Genomic DNA, 15,633 nt, shown 5'->3' with positions numbered 1-15,633 from the left:
GCCTCTACTACAGTCGACCCAGACTTTGCAGGGGAAGGTGTAGGAAAGCACTTAGAACCTCTGCGGTCAGGACCAGCGGGGAACTTGGTAAATGTGGCAAAGTCTATTGCTGTTCCTCCCACAGCTGTGAAGGTAGCTGAACCATCAACTGAAGTGACCATTTCTGATTTTGGGTCACCTCAGTGTCTTTCCTAAGAAGATTTTTTTTTTTTTTTTTTTTTTGAGGAACTTAAAGCCGGCCAGAGACAGTTCGAGTTTTAGACGGTTCAGCAGGAACTGGCCAAGGTTCGAACCATGTATGGGCGGGCTGAATGTACCCAAGTTCAGCAGCTTGGTTAAAATCACCCTGTCATATTTTACATGTGTTTATTGCTAGGGGCTTTTATAGTGGTAATCACTGTGTTTTCCCGGCAGGTGCGGTTATTCCTGCCGCTGGGAGAATGCAATGGTTCCGCCTGGAGATCTGACTCTGTTGATGGGGGAATCAATTGATTTTCTTTTTGGCGGGGTGGGGGCGGGTGGACTGTGGCAGTGGGAGTAAACAATGTCTGATCTTTTGGTATTGGGGGGGGAGAAATAGTTGGGGTCAGTGGGAGGAATAATGCCCCATCATTGGTTAGGTGTCGGTGGGAGGAATAGTGCCCCATTGGTTAGGTGTCGGTGGGAGGAATAGTGCCCCATTGTTGGTGAAGTAATTGGTGCAAAAAAATATTATTTGAGGGTGATTACGGATTCCCTCTATCTATTGCACCAACTTGTCTAATCCCCTAGTTAGCTAGTCTATTAAAACTCTGATCACATGTTACTGTTATCACAATAATACAAGGTTAGCTATGAGACCAAGCATGCGGCTTAATAAAACAAAGTCTTATTTATTTCCCAAGAAAATAGGAAAACGCTAACATAAAATACTATGGAAAGATATTACAAACATATACCAACAAAACACATAATATCAGAATATCAAAGATACTTCTCACAATGCTTTCCTCAAGGCTTTGTATCATTAGGCTAGGCTCAGATGGCAGAGAGGAAGCCATGCGGCTCAGGCCCAAGCCAAGAGCGATAAGGGTAGAGACAGAGCCATGCGGCTCAGAGGGCCTCCAGTGAAAAAAAGGGAGAATTCCCTACTGTGTACCCTTTTTACACATTCACCCAGACCCATTTCTAACCGCCCACACTAGCCTCCTGTCCAATGAGCTATTGCCAAGAGGTAGTCCTTTTAATACCTTATATTACTTTCCGTCATTCTGCATTGGCCTCTTCTAGGGGCAGCATTGTCCATGTATCCTAGGTCAATCTTCAATCTTAGCTGGCCCTTTGATCTTCTGTAGCAGGACCTTCATCAATCATCTTGTCAGCTATGGTCCTTTTGAAGCTCGCTCGCATAGGATAGACTGATAGGATAGCTTTTGTTCAGCTTAGATGGAGGCCTAAACTCTACAAAGCTTTGATGTGCAATTTGTTACATTCTAGACCTGGTATCAACCTTATCAGACCTTCGCCCTTTAAAGCCATGGAGCTGCAAGTATCAGCATGGCTGATCTTTGGGAATAGGAAACAGATATGTAATCTAAGCCGGATCCAATTCAAACTCTGGATAATACCCAAAACACTGTTACCAAAAAAACACAGTAACATTGACAGAGAAACTCCAGAAATATGACATTAGACCATGTTGCCTTCCAACAGTTGGTGTCGGTGGGAGAAATAGTGCCCCATTTTTGTTAGTAGATGAGAAAATCCGGACAGCCGTACTCCAGGAAGATATAATTCAAAGACCATTTATTGTAAATTTTAAAAGCATATGGCATACAAGACACTGTGGCAGGGGTTACAGGCAATCAGCTAACGCGTTTCGCACTTATGCTAAGTGCTTACTCATGCACTTAGCATAAGTGTGAAACGCGTTAGCTGATTGCCTGTACCCCCTGCCACAGTGTCTTGTATGCCATATGCTTTTAAAATTTACAATAAATGGTCTTTGAATTATATCTTCCTGGAGTGCGGCTGTCTGGATTTTCTCATCTACTTTCAACATGACTCAGCATTAGCCAGCACCTGGGGCTCTTTATTCTCGGAGACAACTAAGTTTACACCTGGTGTGGATCCATACCAGTGCGGTGAGAATCTTTTTGCTCCATTTTTGTTAGTTGCAGGAATAATGCCTCAAGGGTGGGATAAAGACAAGCAAAGGGCCACATCCAACCCCCAGTTTAGAGACCACGGGACTAAACCCAATATGGATCTGCCATTTACCCACCTTAGGTGATTCACTCTCTAGGTCGGTAAAGGGCTTTCCTTATAGTCAAGAATTTTACAGATCGACCATTAGAATCCTTATTAAAACTTAGGACTGGTAGGCCCCACTCTTGCCATTTTTCTAGGCTGTGACCTTCTTTTGTCAAACTGGTAAAATGGGCTGAATGCTTCTATGCGATCTCTTCACTACAATGGTGGATCCTTTTCTGAGTACTAGTGGCTTATTAGTTTGCCCTCAGGCATTTTGGTGCAGAATGCCCACTTAGGTTTACAGACTAAACCCTTGCTAAAAGCGTTTTCTTCAGCTCCTCACCGTCATCCTTCCAGTGTGACTGCACAGACTAACACATACTACTGCTGTCCCCTTGTTGTCTGCTGGACCTAAAGAGCCTTGTCCTAACTTCTGTATCAGTTTGGTCCTAAGAGCTATATCCCAGCTTAGGAAAACTGTCTCTTTTTGAGACTTGCAAGTCCAACAGTTTTGCATGGTATCCACCAGATGTACCACCATGTTAATTCCCAGAAAAGCCCTCTAACCATTGTGGTCAGCGAAAAATAATATTGAGCCTAGGTTCACACTGACAGTGGGATTGAAATCGTGCGCGTTCAGCTGAACTCACATGGTTTTATACCCGCATGTCAGTCCGACTTTAGGGACGAGTTCAGAGACATCTGTGCGGGTTCCAGCACAGATGTCTATTGAAATCGCAACCCCTAATTTGCCAAAAGTAGTACAGAAACTACTTTTGGGAATCGGTGTGGCGTCGCACTGATTCAGACGGTGCCATTGCCTGCAATATCTATTAGCATGTCAAATCGCATCAATGTGAACCTAGGCTTATTGAGCGTTCTCCTCCTACGGTTCTAACCCTCCAGTCTTGTCCCTGTCCCTTCTCAAGGGCCACAAATTGTGGGACACTCAGATGACCACCTGTGGAAACGGTCATTGTTGGGTGATAGTGACCAGTGTCTTCCTGATTGTACAAACATCTCCAAGATTTGGAGCTTTTCATTGCCTACCGGCAGCTTGGACCTGAATAGTTCTGTTATAGAAGAATCTACAGCTTCCTGACTCCAGTATCCCTTTCCCTTGTTCAAGGATTGACCCATTTCTCAGCAGCTGCACAATTGTGTGTTGAGGGGGTCATCCTCTTCAAGGTACCCTCTTTACCCCCCCCAGTCTCTTTTCAGGCTACCTCAGATGCTTCCTCCTCCATTGTGGATCACGTTTCCAAGCAGACAAAACTGTTCGCCCCCAAAGGAACCCCAGTCTTCAGGCGTTGGTGAAGATTTTTTTTTTTACACCTTCTGGAAGGTTCTGTCATCAGCGAACCTTGGTCTCCTGTTCTATATTCAAAACAGGTGGTTTGTTCTACAGCGTGAGATCGTTTCCTGGACAAATATCCCGATTAATACCTGTTATACTTTTATAACCGAAACACAGAACAAAAAAAAATCTTTTTCACAAAAAAAAAAAGACAAGAATGTCATACGGGTACAATGCTGCATGACCGAACAATTGTCATTCAAAGTGTGAGAGCGCTGAAAATTGGCCTGAGCAGGAAGGTGGGGAGGGGGGGTAAAAGTGCCCAGAGTTGCCATTTAACCGCTTCCGCTCTGCCCACCGCATATATACTGCGGCAGGGTGGCCCGGCTGCACAAAACCACGTACATGTACGTGCATCTGGGGAGTCGTTCGCCGCTCCCGCTGTGTCCAATCAGCGGGTCTGGTGGCTGCGATGGGCGCCGGAAACCCGCCGCTCGTTCGGAGGAAAGGCAGAACGGCAGTCTGCCTATGTAAACAAGGCAGACCGCTGTTCTGTCAGGTACGAAAAGAGAGATCTTGTGTTTCTGCCAAGCTGAAACACGGATCTCTCTTTTCCTCCAGTGCATCCCCCCACAGGAGCACACTTGACCCCTTCCCTGCCAGTGTCATTTATACATTGATCAGTGCATTTTTATATCACTGTATTGGTGTCACTGGTCCCCAAAAAGTGTCAAGTGTCAAATTTGTCTGCCGCAATCCTGCTAAAAATCACTGATCGCCGCCATTACTAGTAAAAAAAACAAAAAAAGTCCACAAATCTTTCTCATAGTTTGTAGACGCGCACCAATCAATATACACTTTTTGTATTTTTTTTTTACCGAAAATATGTAGTAGAGTAGAATACATATTGGCCTAAATTTATGAAGAAATTAGATTTTCTAAAAAAATTTTATTGGATGTGTTTTATAGCAAAACGTTTTTTGTTTTTTTTTAAATTGTCGATTTTTTTTTTTTTTTTTTTTTTGCGCCATAAACAAAAAAAACGCAGAGGGGATCAAATACCACCAAAAGAAAGCTCTATTTGTGGGGAAAAAAAATGACATAGATTTTATGTGGGTACAGCGTCGCACGACCGCGCAATTGTTAACCACTTACAGACTGGAAGATCTACCCCGTTAATGACCATGCCATTTGACAATTGCGTGGTCGTACGACGTTGTACCCAAACAAAATCGACGCCTTTTTTCCGAAAAATAGAGCTTTCTTTTGGTGGTATTTGATCACCTCTGCCGTTTTGCTTTTTTTTTGCGCTACAAAAAAAAAAAAGGCGACAATTTTGGAAAAGAAAAAACATTTTTTACTTTTTGCTATAATAAATATCCCCAAAAATGTTTTTTTTTAAAAAAAAACATTTCTTTATCAGTTTAGGCTAATATGTATTCTTCTACATATATTTTTTTTTTTACTAGTAATGGCGGCGATCAGCGATTTTTAGCGGTACTGCGGCGGACAGATTGGACACATTTTTGGGACCATTGACACTTATACAGAGATCAGTGCTATAAAAATGCAGTGATTACTGTGTAAATGTCACTGGCAGGGAAGGGGTTAACACTAGGGGGTGATGAAGGGGTTGAATGTGTTCCCTTGTGAGTGTTTCTTACTGTGGGGGGAGGAGACATATCGCTGTTCGTAATTACTACAAACATCAGATATGTGTCTCTTGTCCTGTCAGAACGGGATTTGTGTGTATGTATATATATATTGTGTGTGTGTGTGTGTGAAAATATATATATACACACACACACACACACACACACACATCCCCGTTCTGGCTCTCGTGCCCGTGAGGTGCTGATCACGCCCGCCGGCCACGCGCATTGGGTTCCCCCACCGTGCAGGGGGAGCGCACGTGCACCTGCTCTTATCCACTTAAGGACCAGCCTCGTTTTGGATTTTAGGTGTTTAAAACAGGTTTTTCTGGTAGAAAATTACTTAAAACCCCCAAACATTATATATATTTTTTCTTCTAACACCCTAGAGAATAAAATGGCGGTCATTGCAATACTTTTTTTTGCACCGTATTTGCGCAGCGGCCTTAAAAGCGCACTTTTTTGAATAAAAAAATAAGACAACAGTAAAGTTAGCCCAATTTTTTTTTATATTGTGAAATATAATGTTACGCCAAGTAAATTGATACCCAACATGTCACGCTTGAAAATTGCGCCCGCTCGTGGAATGGCGTCAAACTTTTACCCTCAATCTCCATAGGCGACGTTTAAAAAAATTCTACAGGTTGCATATTTTGCGGTACAGAGGAGGTCTAGGGCTAGAATTATTGCTCTCGCTCTACCGGTCGCTGCGATACCTGTGTTTTGACCACCGTTTTCATACGTGGGCGCTACTCGCGTATGCGTTCGCTTCTGCGCGTGAGCTCGTCAGGACAGGGGGGTTTTAAAAAAAATTTTTTTTAATTTTACAATATTTTATTTATTTTTACACTGTTTAAAAAAAAAAAAAAAAATGGTGTCACTTTTATTCCTATTACAAGGAATGTAAACATCCCATGTAATAGAAAAAAAGCATGACAGGTCCTCTTAAATATGAGATCTGGGGGTCAAAAAGACATCAGATCTCATATTTACACTAAAATGCAATAAAAAAAAAAAAAAAGTAATTTAGAAAAATTACATTTGAAAAAAAATGTGCCTTTAAGAAGCGTGGACGGAAATGACGTTTTGACGTCGCTACCGCCCAGCAGTGTCATGGAGACGAGTGAGCGCCATCTTAGCCTCACTCGTCTCCAGACACACCACAGGATAGGACGCGATCGCCTCCGCCGCTACCGACGGCTCCAGTAAGCAGCGGAGGGTAGCGGATCGCGGCAGGAGGGGGGGCCCTCTCCCGCCACCATTAAAAGTGATCTTGCGGCGAATCCGCCGCAGGGACCACTTTTATCAGAAAGCCGGCTGCCGCACGAATACGGGGATACCGGGGTTATGGCAGCTAGCTGCTGCCATAACAACGATATCCCCGTTCAAAGTTTGGACGTACATCGTCGTGCGGCGGTCTTGAAGTGGTGAAAGGGGCTGACATACCAGTACGTGGTTTTGTGGTAACGAACCGTTTTACTGACGTAAATGTGCATGAGCCGGTCGGCAAGTGGTTAAAGCAATGCAGTGCCGTATCGCAAAAGATGGCCTGGTCATGAAGGTGAGGTAAAAATAAAGAGAGACCATCCAACTATACCAATTTAAGGCTGCCAACATCCCTAATGCAGTTAATTAAAGGAGATACCCCCCCCCGCGCCATAAAAATTGGGACTTTAACGGCAGCTAAGTACAAAAATACAATATAATTTATTAGACAAAATGTACATATATACAAATATGGATTTTCAAACCAATAAAAAAATAGATGACAAAAGGTAATAAATTCCCGTGTAGATATAGATGGTCCGACGCGTTTCGGGACACAATACATCCCTTCCTCAGGGGCATTAGTCAGGAAGGAAACACACTGTACAGTAAAGATCAAATTCATTGATGAGTAACATACATGTCGACATAGGTGGTGTATGTTGACAATGCAGTTATCGCCATTGGTCCAGCTGTGAACTCTCATAATGATCATTTTGGGTATGCATTTTATGCCTTTTCTATGCTGTATGTCCTTTTTGAAGCAACTGATGTAAATTATTACTCATCAAATGTATTTGATCTTTACTGTACAGTAGGTTTCCTTCCTGACTAATGCCCCTGACGAAGAGACGTATTGTTTCCTGAAACGCGTCGGTCCATCTGGATCTAAACGGGAATTCATTACCTTTTGTCATCAATTTTTTATTAGTTTGAAAATCCATATTTGTATACATGTACATTTGTCTAATAAATTATATTGTATTTTTGTACTTTGCTGCCGTTAAAGTCACAATTTTTATTGGGGTGTGTGTATCTCCTTCTTTAATTGAAGGTGGGGTAAAACCTTCCAGAGATGCACTTGTTAAAACAAAATGATTAAAGCCAACAATAAAGAACTCACATACAAAAAGACTAGACTTTATTCATAGCAGCCTTCTACGGAATATAATCTGCTTCTTTTATGCATATTCTAAAATTCTCTCTTAAAAATAAAGAACAACGCGTTGCTTACATTCTAAACAAAACGGTCAAATTAAAAGCAAAATAAAATTCCGCATGCTTTGGCGTTCAGACTTCTTATTCACAGTTAAATTATCTTTTTTTTAAATCTTTTTAACAGATGCTAAAATAATATCTTCTGAACCAAAACTATAAATATAATATCCTATAATTCATTTATCTCGGACAGTCTTTTTTTTTTTCTAGGACGGCGATATCAAGTTTGTGTTTCGGGAAGGTTGTGGGAGGAGTCGCTGGGGGGCGGAGGCACAGGCTGCGTCTCTGAAGGATGGTCACCTCGGGGCGGAGGCTGTATGTGCTGTGGGGGGTAGAAGGCTTCGGCGGGCATTGGATAAGAAGGGAAGCGTTGCGGTGGTAGAGGACCTCTCACTAGAGTAGAAGAGAGAAAAAAAAAAAAGATCAAATTATCGAGACAGGGAAAGTATTCACAACGCTTCACTTTTTCCACATATTATGTTACAGCCTTATTCCAAAATGGATTAAATTCATTATTTTCCTCAAAGTTCTACAAACAATCCCCCCATAATGACAACGTGAAATAAGTTTGTTTGAAATCTTTGCAAATTTCTTAAAAATAAAGAACAAAACAAATCCCATGTACATAAGCATCACAGGCTCCTCCCCTGTACATAAGCATCACAGGCTCCTCCCCTGTACATAAGCATCACAGGCTCCTCCCCTGTACATAAGCATCACAGGCCCCTCCCCTGTACATAAGCATCACAGGCCCCTCCCCTGTACATAAGCATCACAGGCCCCTCCCCTGTACATAAGCATCACAGGCCCCTCCCCTGTACATAAGCATCACAGGCCCCTCCCCTGTACATAAGCATCACAGGCCCCTCCCCTGTACATAAGCATCACAGGCCCCTCCCCTGTACATAAGCATCACAGGCCCCTCCCCTGTACATAAGCATCACAGGCCCCTCCCCTGTACATAAGCATCACAGGCCCCTCCCCTGTACATAAGCATCACAGGCCCCTCCCCTGTACATAAGCATCACAGGCCCCTCCCCTGTACATAAGCATCACAGGCCCCTCCCCTGTACATAAGCATCACAGGCCCCTCCCCTGTACATAAGCATCACAGGCCCCTCCCCTGTACATAAGCATCACAGGCCCCTCCCCTGTACATAAGCATCACAGGCCCCTCCCCTGTACATAAGCATCACAGGCCCCTCCCCTGTACATAAGCATCACAGGCCCCTCCCCTGTACATAAGCATCACAGGCTCCTCCCATGTACATAAGCATCACAGCCTTTGCCATGACACATTGAGCTCAGGTACCTCCTGTTTCCACTGATCATCCTTGAGATGTTTCTACAACTTGATTGGAGTCCACCTGTGGTAAATTCAGTTGATTGGACATGATTTGGAAAGGCACACACCTGTCTATAGAAGGTCCCACAGGTAACAGTGCATGTCAGAGCACAAACCAAGCCATGAAGACCAAGGAATTGTCTGTAGACCTCGGAGACAGGATTGTATGGAGGCACAGATCGGGGGAAGGGTACAGAAAAAATTCTACAGCATTGAAGGTCCCAACGAAGCACAGTGGCCTCCATCATCCATAAATGGAAGAAGTTTTGAACCACCAGGACTTTTCCTAGAGCGGGCCACCCGGCCAAACTGAGCGATCGGGGGGGAGAAGGGCCTTAGTCAAATAATCTAAATCAGGGATATGCAATTAGCGGACCTCCAGCTGTTGCAAAACTACAAGTCCCATCATGCCTTTGCCTCTGGGTGTCATGTTTGTGGCTGTCAGAGTCTTGCTATGCCTCATGGGACTTGTAGTTCTGCAGCAGCTGGAGGTCCACTAATCGCATATCCCTGATCTAAATCATACACATGAATGTGCTGCGTGGGGTTAATCAGGTGTAGCTAATCACCTTCTCAATGGCGCATAAAACCATTTGACTTTCAACTGTGATCAGCTGTGGTCATTTTGATTAGCTCAGCATGAAAAGGAGCTTTCCTGGAGCATTTCAGTCTCTGGTAGTGCAACTGAAGCAAACAATCAGCTATGGGTGGCAAAGCACTGTCACTGGGATCTTCCGGATAAAAGTTGTGGACAGGCACAAGTAGGGGTTAGGGTTTCCCCTTGAAGAACAAGGTTAGGACTCAGGGATTGGAATAGGGACCTCCTCCAAAAAGGTCAGCAGGCGGGTCCCCCAGAGGTCAAGAGGTGTGGCTGACCCACCTCCAAAGTGTTCCACCTACCCCAACTAAGTCGGGTAATGAACAAATCAGGGGAAGCTCAGGAGATGGATACAAAAGCGTCATCAATGCCTAGAAGCACAATTAAGTCTAATATTAAGAAGTGGAAGGTATTTGGTACAACAGACTCTCCCGGGATCGGGACGTCGCTCCAAACTGGATGAAGGAGCCAGAAGGAAAACTGGTCAGAGAGACGACCAAGAGGCCTACAGCAACTCTGACAAAGAGTGGTCATTGTGTGCATGTGACAAGATCACAAATTCTCCACAAATGTGGCTTGTATGGGTGGGGGTGCGCAAGCAGTGGCAGCTGGTCCCCAAGGGGCGCTGCGCCCCCTCCCATCGCCCACACAATCAACCCCCTAACCTTCATTCATCAAAAAATCAAAAATCGCCCCGTGTGTGGCTGTGCATTGTGTGGGGCGCCAGACCAACAGGTCTCCACTAGGTGTGTCACCCCCTTACAAGCACGTGACCAGAGCCCGACGCCCTAATTGGCCTTTTCACGTTGTCCTCGGGCACAGAGCATATAGAACCTGATGGGTTTTTACTTCCTCTTCATTTCCCTGCAAAGGTAAAAGCATAATGGGCTAGTGTGCATCGCATACTAGCCCATTATGTGTCACCCGAAACCGAAGCCTGCGATGTCACCGCTGCCCCCACTAGCAGCGAGCGTCCATCTTCACCCTTCTTCCTTCCGGGGCCGCGAACTCTGCTCTGTGACTGACCAGAGTCCTGTGACGCCACTCCCGCGCATGCGGGAGCCGTCATTCATGGCATGACCCCCTTTAGAAACGGCACGATCTGCCCTTTCTAAAGTGCGCATGCGCCGTAGTCATTGGCCCATGGCTTTTTTTGTAAATATCTCCTAAACCGTGGAGGTTTAGGAGATATTTCCAGCACCTACAGGTAAGCCTTAATACAGGCCTTAATATAGGCCTACCTGTAGGTAAAAGTGGTTATACAGGGTGTAGAACGACTTTAAGACAAGAAAATCTTTTAGGGTGCTGCTTAGGCACGGTTAACATTTGTAGACGTTCCCTATAGGGTAGCAAATCTTCACTTTTTGGAGTTCAGGTCCACTTTAAGCAACTTCTCTATACAGAGCACACATGATGTGCACACAGATGGGCCCTTACTTGCAATATGCGGCGGTGGAAAACCCGGGTAGCCAGGAGGTCCGTACATGTCCATCGGGGGTGGGGGCATAGGGAAGGGTCTCCTAAAGAAAGGCGTTCTAGGATCCATAGGTAATAATGGCACTCTCATTTGTGGGGGAAGGTGCATGTGGTATTCTGTTGGTGCTCCATCCACCGCTTCACCTTCCGTTGTGGGGGCTCCAGGAACGTTCTGGAATGAGAAATGACAAAAAAAATAAATAAATAAATAAATTTAACGACTTAAGGACTGGAAGGTTTTACCCCCTTAATGACTAGGCCATTTTTTGCGACACGGCACTGCGCCGCTTTAGCTGACAATTGCGCGTCCTAAACAAAATTGACGTCCTTTTTTTCCCCCCACAAATAGAGATTTCTTTTAGTGGTATTTGATCACTTCTGCGGTTTTTATTTTTTGTGCTATAAACAAAAATATATATATATATATATATATATTTTTTTTTTTTTTTGTTTATAGCACAAAAAATAAATTTTTTTTTTTTTTTCCATCAAAAATATGTAGAAGAATACATATTGGCCTAAACTGACAATTTTTTTTTTTTTTGGATATAGTAAAAAAAAAAAAAAAAAAAAAAAATAATATAAAATTATATATATATATATATATATATATATATATATTTATTATATTATTTTTTTACTATATATATATATATATATATATATATATATATATATATATATATATATATATATATATATATATATATTTTATATTATTATTTTTTTTTTTTTTTTACTATATCCAAAAAAAGAAAAAAAAATTAAAAAAAAAAAAAAAAATTGTCAGTTTAGGCCAATATGTATTCTACATATTTTTGATGAAAAAAAAAAAATTGCAATAAGCGTATATTGATTGGTTTGCGCAAAAGTTATAGCGTCTACAAAATGGATAGATTTATGGCATTTTATTATTATTTTTTTTTTTTACTAGTAATGGCGGTGATCTGCGATTTTTAGTGGGATTGCGGCGGACAGATCGGACACTTAACACTTTTTTTGGGACCATTGACACTTCTACAGCGACTGATTACTGTATAAAATGTCACTGGCAGGGAAGGGAGTTAACACTAGGGGGCGATCAAGGGGTTAAGTGTTCCCTGGGAGCTGTTTCTAACTGTGGGGGGAGGGGACTGACTGGAGGAGGAGAGAGATCGCTGTTCCTAATCACTAGGAACAGCAGATCTGTCTCTCCTCCCCTGTAAGAACGAGGATCTGTCAGTTTACATTGACAGATCCCCGTTCTGGCTCTTTCACACGATCTACGGGTGGCCGGCGGACATGCCCATTGGGTCCCCCACTGTGCAGCGGGCGCGCACCTGCTTTGGCTCTTAAAAAGGAGCCGACGTACAGCTACGGTGATTTGCGGGAACGGGCCGGCAGATGGTTGGCCATTGGTTAGTATTAGTTAGCAGGAGGACCATGTTAACTGCTTACTCCAAAACTGCTACTGCCTAGTTCTTGGGGTGACTTAGCCAGATCCATCGGTCTCGTGTTCCAGCAACTGAGGCGGAGATACCCAACAAGGTGTCCGGAGTCCGTCACACTTCCCACCTAGCCCTGCTTCCCTTTAAGTAGGTCCTTATGCCCAGGTATGCAGGATGGAAGTCCTGATCATGTGACCACTGTCATTAGCTGTCACATGGTCAGTAGCCTGTCCTACCAACTCCAGATCATGACCGAGAGCCGACTGACACACAACACTAACGCGTTTCACTCCACCAGAGGCGCTTAAAGGTGTTTCATGTTTTTTCACCTTAATGCAGCCTATGCTTTAAGGTGAAAAAACACCTGGCAGTGACCGCCCCCCCCCCCCCCGTTTCACTTACCTAAGCCCTGGAATTTCCCACGCCGGAGACAAGCTCTTCCTCTGCCCACAGTTCTCGGCTCTTGATTGGATAGACTGATAGCAGCGCAGCCATTGGCTCCTGCTGCTGTCAATCAAATCCAATGGGGAGGTGCTTTAACTAGAGGAAGGCACTGATCCATGTTCCTTGCTTTGCAGGAACAATGCCTTCCCTACTGAAAGAAGAACGTCAGATGATGTCCCTCCAGAACAACAAACACTGCTCCTGCCCAGCCTATAGCACAAGGTGTTAAGCTCTTCTTCTGGAGTGAAACGCGTTAGTGTTATGGCACCAGGTGGATTTGCCAGTGCATTCTATTTGCTTTAACCACTTAAGGACCAGGCCTATTTTTTACACTTGGCGTTTACGAATTAAAAATCTTTTTTTTTTTTGCTAGAAACTTACTTAGAACCCCCCAAACATTATATATTTTCTTTCAGACACCCTAGAGAATAAAATGGCGGTCACACTGTATTTGCGCAGCGGTCTTACAAACGCAATTTCTTGGGGAAAATATACACTTTAAAAAAAAAAAAAAAAAAAATAGAAAACAGTAAAGTTAGCCCAATTTTTTTTTTATACTGTGAAAGATGATGTTACGTCGAGTAAATGGATACCCAACATGTCATGCTTCAGAATTGCGCCCTTAAAAATCTCCATAGGTGACGTTTAAAAATTTCTACAGGTTATCGGTTTTGAGTTGTAGAGGAGGTCTAGGGCTAGAATTATTGCTCTCGCTCTACCGATCGCGGCGATACCTCACATGTGTGGTTTGCACACCGTTTACATATGAGGGCGCGACGTATGCGCTCGCTTCTGCGCGCGAGCTCGGTGGGACGTGTCGCTTTAAAGTGGAGTTCCACCCACTTTTACAACTCTTCAGCATCCCTCACTAAACTGCACACTGTAAACAAATTGGATATTTTTAAATTTTTTTTCTCAGCACCTCCTGTATATCTGCTGTATTCATTTTTCACTTCCTCCTCCCTGGCCGCGGCCCATCGCATCATTTCCTGTTTGCAATGCCTTCTGGGAAGGGGCGGCAACTTCCTCTGAAACTGCCGTTTCTATGGAAACCTGACCTGAAACCTATTACACTGCTTGTGCTGCACTGAGCATGTGCGAGACCTGCAAGGATGAGATCCAGGAAGAAATACAGTCTGGCTTCAGATGCCCACACTTAAGATGGCCACGGCCTGCTGTAAGTTTATAAAATAACAAACTACTGCTATAAACTAACAAAACAGACCTTAGTTTACAGACTAACTTTACTAGAATACATTAAGCTTGTGTATTATAAGGGTATTTTTATTTAAAAATTATCATTTTGGCCGGAACACCACTTTAAATGTATTTTTTTCTTATTTATTTAATATTTCTTTATTTTTACACTGACCCTTTGAAAAAAAAAATTTTTGGATCACTTAACATCCTTACTAACAGAAAAAAAAAAAAAAAAAAAGCATGACAGGACCTCTTTAAATGTGAGATCTGGGGTCAAAAAGACCCCAAATCTCACATTTACACTTAAATGCAATAAAATATCTCTCTCTCTCTCATATATATATATATATATATATATATATATATATATATATATATATATATATATATATATATATATATATATATTGGCCTTTTTGCTGAGGATACACAGGGGCCCAATGCCCTGGGAGAGAGCGTGGGTGGGAAGCATTAGCTGTGCGAAGAGGTAAGTGAAATAATATGGGGTCCTAGGGAGCCTTTATACAGAACAGTCCTATAAGACCCCCAACATGCTTACATTGGCTTCTTCTGGCCCGTCCCTGCTTGTGTTACCCCTCGATTTAAATTCTGGAGAAGATCGCCCATCTGTCAGGAAAAAAAAAAATAAAAGATTTATTAAAAAACCAAGTCCTAACTTCTTTTAGATTATCTAGATTTTTTACACACTTATATATCTTATGAATTACTTTGAAGTTGCTGCGTAATTAAGTCGCACATATATGAATGGTTATCCTTGGAAAACATGGGGGTATGACTTGTCATGTGACTTTGATGTCCTGGGGGGTCAATGAGAAACCTGGGGGGGGGGGGGGGTCAATAAGAAACCTGGGGGGGGGGGGGGGGTCAATGAGAAACCTGGGGGGGGGGTCAATGAGAAACCTGGGGGGGGGGGTCAATGAGAAACCTGGGGGGGGGGGGGGTCAATGAGAAACCTGGGGGGGGGGGGTCAATGAGAAACCTGGGGGGGGGGGGTCAATGAGAAACCTGGGGGGGGTCCATGAGAAACCTGGGGGGGGTCCATGAGAAACCTGGGGGGGGGGGTCAATGAGAAACCTGGGGGGGGGGGTCAATGAGAAACCTGGGGGGGGGGGTCAATGAGAAACCTGGGGGGGGGGGTCAATGAGAAACCTGGGGGGGGGGGGGTCAATGAGAGCCAGGAGGGTCAATGATGCTGTCCGTCATTTAAACTGGAATAATGAGAACGTCTTGCGGTGAAAAGAAGTATGGCTAAGCAGCTGAAGAAAAACTCACCCTGTGAGTCCATGAAAGGTTTTCCCTGATTTCTGGTCAGTTCGGCGGGACCAGAGAATCTACCGGACGGTGGCGGGTAATGATAAAATCGGTCCGGTCGTCTGGGTGGGAAATGGTGCTCTGGGAATGGTAAGCCTGGGTACAGCATGGGAAAAAACAGAATCAAATCAATAATACAAAATCAA

At 43.7% G+C, this 15,633-nt stretch overlaps 1 protein-coding gene across 1 annotated transcript in view; it reads right to left on the bottom strand.

Moving 5' to 3' along the window:
- Positions 1-7,566: 7,566 nt before the first annotated feature.
- Positions 7,567-15,633, bottom strand: part of LOC141117108 (melanoma inhibitory activity protein 2-like) — a gene marked incomplete in the record, with an annotated part of 86,209 nt that continues 78,142 nt past the window's right edge. The window contains 4 exon segments of the mRNA XM_073609730.1: positions 7,567-8,058; positions 11,046-11,256; positions 14,715-14,782; positions 15,449-15,583. Of these exon segments, the coding sequence (XP_073465831.1) occupies positions 7,886-8,058; positions 11,046-11,256; positions 14,715-14,782; positions 15,449-15,583 (587 nt within the window).

This window comes from Aquarana catesbeiana, linkage group LG13 (assembly GCF_042186555.1).
Source record: "Aquarana catesbeiana isolate 2022-GZ linkage group LG13, ASM4218655v1, whole genome shotgun sequence".
Classification (NCBI taxonomy): domain Eukaryota; kingdom Metazoa; phylum Chordata; class Amphibia; order Anura; family Ranidae; genus Aquarana; species Aquarana catesbeiana.
The sequence above is the reverse complement of the archived record's forward strand: the minus strand, read 5'-3'. Positions and strand labels throughout refer to the sequence as shown.